Source organism: Mytilus trossulus, chromosome 4 (genome assembly GCF_036588685.1).
Source record: "Mytilus trossulus isolate FHL-02 chromosome 4, PNRI_Mtr1.1.1.hap1, whole genome shotgun sequence".
Classification (NCBI taxonomy): Eukaryota; Metazoa; Mollusca; class Bivalvia; order Mytilida; family Mytilidae; genus Mytilus; species Mytilus trossulus.
The window spans coordinates 35,673,912-35,680,022 of record NC_086376.1 but is presented as its reverse complement, the minus strand read 5'-3'; the positions used below and the strand labels follow the sequence as shown (position 1 = coordinate 35,680,022).

At 31.8% G+C, this 6,111-nt stretch overlaps 1 protein-coding gene across 1 annotated transcript; it reads left to right on the top strand.

Annotated features, from left to right (window-relative positions):
- Nucleotides 1-274: 274 nt before the first annotated feature.
- Nucleotides 275-5,758, top strand: LOC134713879 (uncharacterized protein C9orf85 homolog). Its single transcript, XM_063575166.1, has 4 exons — nucleotides 275-536; nucleotides 2,221-2,334; nucleotides 4,768-4,850; nucleotides 5,501-5,758. The coding sequence occupies exons 1-4, from the start codon at nucleotides 331-333 to the stop codon at nucleotides 5,734-5,736; spliced, it is 639 nt and encodes a 212-aa protein (XP_063431236.1). The 5' UTR covers nucleotides 275-330; the 3' UTR covers nucleotides 5,737-5,758.
- Nucleotides 5,759-6,111: the final 353 nt, after the last annotated feature.

The window sequence follows — 6,111 nt, the reverse complement described above, 5'->3', positions numbered from 1 at the left end:
ATATCTTTGCGAGCAGCATGATGATATGGAAATCAATAACACACCATTTATGATTTACACATGATTTTAGGGCAAAGCGATCATGTGCAATATGAAATACTTTAACATATCAAAGTTTGTGTGGCACCAAGGATTTGTATAGTTAGACTATACAAATCCTTGGTGGCACTGACTTCAACTTTTATTATAAACTATCTTGACCTGATACGTGGTGGCGTATTTTTTCCTTTCTTTCTTACCGGTTTTAAGACATAATTTGCTCCGTAGCGCCAAATTTCACAACATTTCCGGTCGTGCCACATTTGTGTTGTAAATAACATATCGTAAATAATGAGCACGCAACGAGGGAATCACAAGAAAGGCACACAAAAACATCAGAATAGAACTGTTTTTAAAAATAACTTACATGACACTTCCAAACGAACAAAAGAAATAAATGAATTAGACCGAAATGGATTATGTGAAAGATGTAAAGAAATTATAGACTGGAAAGTAAAATACAAAAAGTATAAACCTCTAACAACTCCGAAGAAGTGGTAAGAAAAACACATAAAAGATATTGGAAACAAACATTCTGGTCTCTTTTAAGTTCACCTTAACAAATGGACAAATATGTCTGTATTTTCACTACTCAGTGTACAAACTAGTCCAAATAATTATGACGTCTTGAAAGGCTATTATAATTTTTTTCTTTGACGCCTTACATCGACGATTTTTCTTTGACGCCTTACATCGACGATTTTTCTTTGACGCCTTACATCTTAAATCGTTGATGTAAGGCTTCAAAGAAAAAAATTATAATAGCCTTTCAAGACGTCATAATTATTTGGACTATGTACAAACTTACCTATGATGTTTGGAAGTTTTAACAGGTCAGGAATAACCACCAATTTGTGGATAATACCTCAATTGACATATATGGGTATAGACCAATTGACGTATAATGCAGGTTTTTTTGTAATAAAATGCTAGTGTGAGACAGGAGCATGATTTTGCAACTTGCAATCTATTTTATGGCCCTTATTGAGTCCTCCAAAAGTTTCGGTTTTGTCAAAGCCTGCTGCATCTCTTGAGAATGCATGTGTACAACAATTCTTTTGTTGAAACATTTGTATTATTGACCATGATTGACTTTTGATAATGAAAAAAGAGCTCCATTCACCTGTGGAGTTGTACTCATGATCACATGAGTGCACACAGTATTGGTGTCCATTGACAGGTGATAAGTGGTTAATTTACCAATCAAGAATTGACAAGATAACAATAGAAGAAACTGCAAATACAATTATTGATTAAATGCAATATGTTATGGAACTATACTAAACTAGGAATGTTTGACAAGTTTTCATACCATAATATGGTTTTAAGAAAACAATGCTCCATTTTGGTGGAATAATTTGCTTTGAAAAACATAGAATTATACATACACCAATTGGTCTATATCAATCATTATATGTCAATCGGTGGATTATACGTCAAATTGAGGTTCAATGTATAATCCACCAATATACCACTTTCGAGTTCATCCGTCACCGGCAAAAACTCGTCAATTATACACGCCTTTATGACGTCATTTACCAGATAGAGGGGCTCGCCTGTATCCCTGCACAATTTACGTTCATCAAGCGTCTTAGTGATCATCTTTTTGCAGGATTAACTAGAAATAATGGTTGCTCTGTAGGTACTTACTGACATTTCCCTAATGACAGCAGTGTTGATTGTCAATTTTGAGAATTCAATTTGCCGAATAATTCGTACAATATAGAATTATAGTTTTCCAACCACTCGCTCAACATTGGAAGGAAGTGACGACGCCCCTAAATGCACAAATGACGATGATAAAGGCGCGTATAATTGACGAGTTTTTTCCGGTGACGGATGAACTCGAAATTGGTCTATTGGTGGTTATTCCTGACCTGGAACTGGACTTCAGACTGAATATATGTATTAAATACTGCTTAATAAATCAAAACTGCATTGAAAAATAAAACCTTTATCATATATTCATGCCAAAATACTTTTAGGCTTTCCGAATGTAAGTGTCAGAGTAAATTCATTTGAAATACTTTTGTCCTATTAAAAACCGTTTTTTTTTAAAAGAAAATCAACTGACTTTATGAGCAATTTAAGTGTGCCAACTCTTTATCTTTATTGTTGTTTTTTTTAAATTATAGAATCTTAGCACATTTCAGTTTGAAAATGTATGTTATTCTATTTCAGCACTAGATGTGAACAGAAAACTGTAAAGAAAGCCTATTACATAGTGTGTATGCCTTGTATTAGTGCACTGAATGTATGTGGAAAATGTGGAAGTAAAAAAGAACTTGTGGCACAGTGAGTACAATAGAAAATGAAAAAATAAATCTTTAAAAATCATGTGTCTGAAGCTTTGCCAAGAGTTGAGATATTTTATTAATTACCAGCAAAGCCATGAGTCATTTTTTTATCATAAAAATATCTGCATTTTTCAGGAAGCCAAGAGCTAACTACATGTACATGCTATTTTGCCACAGAAATATGAAAAAATGTAATTATTATTGCATGATAGTCATGTCACTTTTAAGTTTAAAAATGTCATTGGATATGACACTGACTTCTTTTAAACATGTACATGTATTGTACATGTCAAATTAACATATATGACCTAAAATGTAATTATAATTAGTTGAAAACTTTTTCGTCGTATATTGCTATCACTTCTGCGTTGTCGTCGTCATCCGAATACTTTTAGTTTTCGCACTCTAACTTTGGTAAAAGTGAATAGAAATCTATGAAATTTTAACACAAGGTTTATGACCACAAAAGGAAGGTTGGGACCAATTTTGGGAGTTTTGATCCCAACAGTTTAGGAATTAGGGGCCAAAAAAGGGCCCAAATAAGCATTATTCTTGGTTTTGCACAATAACTTCAGTTTAAGGTAATAGAAATCAATGAAATTTAAACACAAGGTTTATGACCACAAAGGGAAGGTTGGTATTGATTTTGGGAGTTAAGGTCCCAACAGTTTAGGAATTAGGGGCCAAAAAGGGACCCAAATAAGCATTTTTCTTGGTTTTCGCTATTAACTTTAGTATAAGTAAATAGAAATCTATGAAATTAAAGCACAAGGTTTATGACCATAAAAGGAAGGTTGGTATTGATTTTGGGAGTTTTGGTCCCAACAGTTTAGGAATAAGTGGCCCAAAGGGTCCAAAATTAAACTTTGTTTGATTTCATCGAAGATTGAAAAAAATGGGGTTTTGATATGCTAAATCTAACTGTGTATGTAGATACATTTAAGTCTAAAGGGTACAAAATTAAACTTAGTTTGATTTTAACAAAAATTGAATTCTTGGGGTTCTTTGATATGCTGAATCCAAACATGTAATTAGAATTTGATTATGGGCCCAGTTTTCAAGTTGGTCCAAATCAGGATCCAAAATTATTATGTTAAGTATTGTGCAATAGCAAGAAATTTTCAATAGCACAGTACTCAGCTATAACAGGAAATCTTCAATTTTTCAGTATTGTGCAATAGCAAGTATTTTCCATTGCACAGTATTGCGCAATAGCAAGAAATATCTAATTGCACAATATTGTGCAATAACAAGAAATTTCAATTGGAGTTATCTTTCTTTGTCCAGAATAGTAGTTGAATAAACTTAAATCATTGTTTTATACAATAAACAATATATATTCACTTTTACTACCAACTGATAAATTAAAACAATCTTTACCATTCAGTGATAACAAGCACTTTTTTTACATTTTAATATTTTAGGATGTATTTAAATGAGTAGTTATTGTTGCAAACTCCATTGGAAATTGGAATTGAGATTGGTTTTGGATTAAAGGAAAGGGGGATGTGAAAAAAAATTGAGGGGGGGGGGGTCAATTTTTTTCATTTGAAATTTCATAAATAAAAAGAAAAATTTCTTCAAACATTTTTTTGAGAGGATTAATATTCAACAGCATAGTAAATTGCTCAAAGGCAAGACAAAAAATTTAAGTTCATGAGACCACATTCATTCTGTGTCAGAAACCTATGCTGTGTCAACTATTTAATCACAATCCAAATTTAGAGCTGAATCCAGCTTGAATGTTGTGTCCATACTTGTCCCAACCGTTCAGGGTTCAACCTCTGCAGTCGTATAAAACTGCGCCCTGCGGAGCATCTGGTTGTTAAAACTGTTTTGGTAAAATTTAAATGAGTAACAGTCTTACACAAATATACAAGTTTACACACATCAACATCATTATAGCTGTTAATGTAAATAAAATCATCTAAGACACCAGGATTAAATTGTGTACACCAGACATTGATTGAATTTACAAAAGACTCATCAGTGCTGCTTCAATAAAAAAGATAATAAAAAGTTGAAGAACAATTGAAGACCCAAACAAAATTCTGAAAGTTTTTGCCAAAATATCATTTTATTCCAGACATTTTTAAATAAGATAATATTTGCAGTGTTTCATTTACAGCAAAAATGTAAAATCTAGATGCAAATTTTATACAAATGTTAAAGCTAGAACTGAAAAGGAAGATATGACTTAAATGTTTACTTATACAGATATTGTTATGAGGATACTCTGATAATGTTCATGATAATAAGTTTTATAGTAAAATAACTTGGATGAAGGCTTTACTTAACAATAATCATGATAATATACATGTATGTGGGCTTCATTGTGAAATTGTGAATCAATTCAATGGACCCTCAAGGAAATACTGATTTAGAAAAGAAACATGCTTATGTTTTACACATTTTTTCTAACTTTTTTCAGACCAGGTCCCTCTGCTTCAGAACAGATGTCTTTAGACAACCAGCTTAAACAAGACTTGGAAATGTTATCTGAAAGAAAGAGGAGTATGTTTATATAATTTGTAAATCAGAATACTAAGAAGGATTTGGCCTACATTAAAGTTGTAATATTTTGTTCAATCTGTGTTGTAAACATTCTTCCATCGTCAGAAGTACATGTAGATTCAAAACATATCAATATTTTTTCTTCATCCGGGGTAGATGCATATGTGGCAGCCATGTTCCGCACTATAACCTAACTGAACAAACATCTAAAAAAACACATTTCCATTGAATGAAACTATAACAGACATGTCAGTTTTTACTCCCCTTTCAAGGATTTGCAGCCAATTTAAGCTCTTACCAAAACATTAATTCCTGATCTTTTCTTAATATCAGATTCCGTTGTTGTAACTATTTAATGTATAACCATTAATCTTCATTTCTGCATTTCACTGAAACCAGTTTGTTTTGTACAGATATAATACAATGATCAACTGCAATGATGTTAAAGAGTTTAAATCGATAAATTAAGAATCTCAGCGCATTTTAACCCAGTCTTACTTTTGCAGCGATATCCTTGTCTTTTTGCAAAACCTATCCTATTACATATTGGTAGTAATAAAAACAATTTGAAATTTCTGAATTTACATTTTAGAAAGATGTATTTTATATATGTCACTTGACTTCAGCTAACTAATGAGTTTCTGTTTTAGGATCATTTCTCAGACTTCAAGCTCAAGGCAAACTTACAGCTGAAGAAATAGAAGAAAAAATGAAGGAAGAATTAACTAAATTTGATGATGATTCATTTGGAGAATCAAGTGAAGAAGATGAAGAAGAATTAAGTGATAACAATGCTGATGAGAAAACATGTACAACAGTTAATAAGGACATTATTGAACGGGTTTCAAAAGTAACATTTAGTACTACTGATGTTAAAGCATCTTAATAATAAAGCAGTTTCTCATTTACATATATCTTTGTTTTTCAAAACTATTATGATTTAATTTTATGGGAATAATGTTGTTACCCTTGAAAGTTTATTTGGTGTGTTCAAGAACTATCAAGTTATTACATATTTCAATATTTGTCTTGTAAGAATAATCCTAGTCTTTCCCATTGATCAACCAATTTGGTGTGTTCAAGAATTATCAAGCTATTACATATTTCCAGATTGCCCCCAAAGAATATTCCTTGCAAAGTTATCTGATTTGTTATGTTCACTGCAAGCAATGCCAGTCACAGATCTTCATTCATAAATGTGAGGATGGTTTGTCCTTTTATGTTGTTTGTTACAAAATAATTACCAGTACTTTTAACAAAA

Coding starts and splice junctions, on each gene's coding strand:
- LOC134713879 (XM_063575166.1), top strand. CDS start 331: ATGAGCACGCAACGAGGGAATCACAAGAAAGGCACACAAAAACATCAG. Junction 537..2,220: donor CTAACAACTCCGAAGAAGTG/GTAAGAAAAACA, acceptor ATTCTATTTCAG/CACTAGATGTGAACAGAAAA. Junction 2,335..4,767: donor AAAAAAGAACTTGTGGCACA/GTGAGTACAATA, acceptor AACTTTTTTCAG/ACCAGGTCCCTCTGCTTCAG.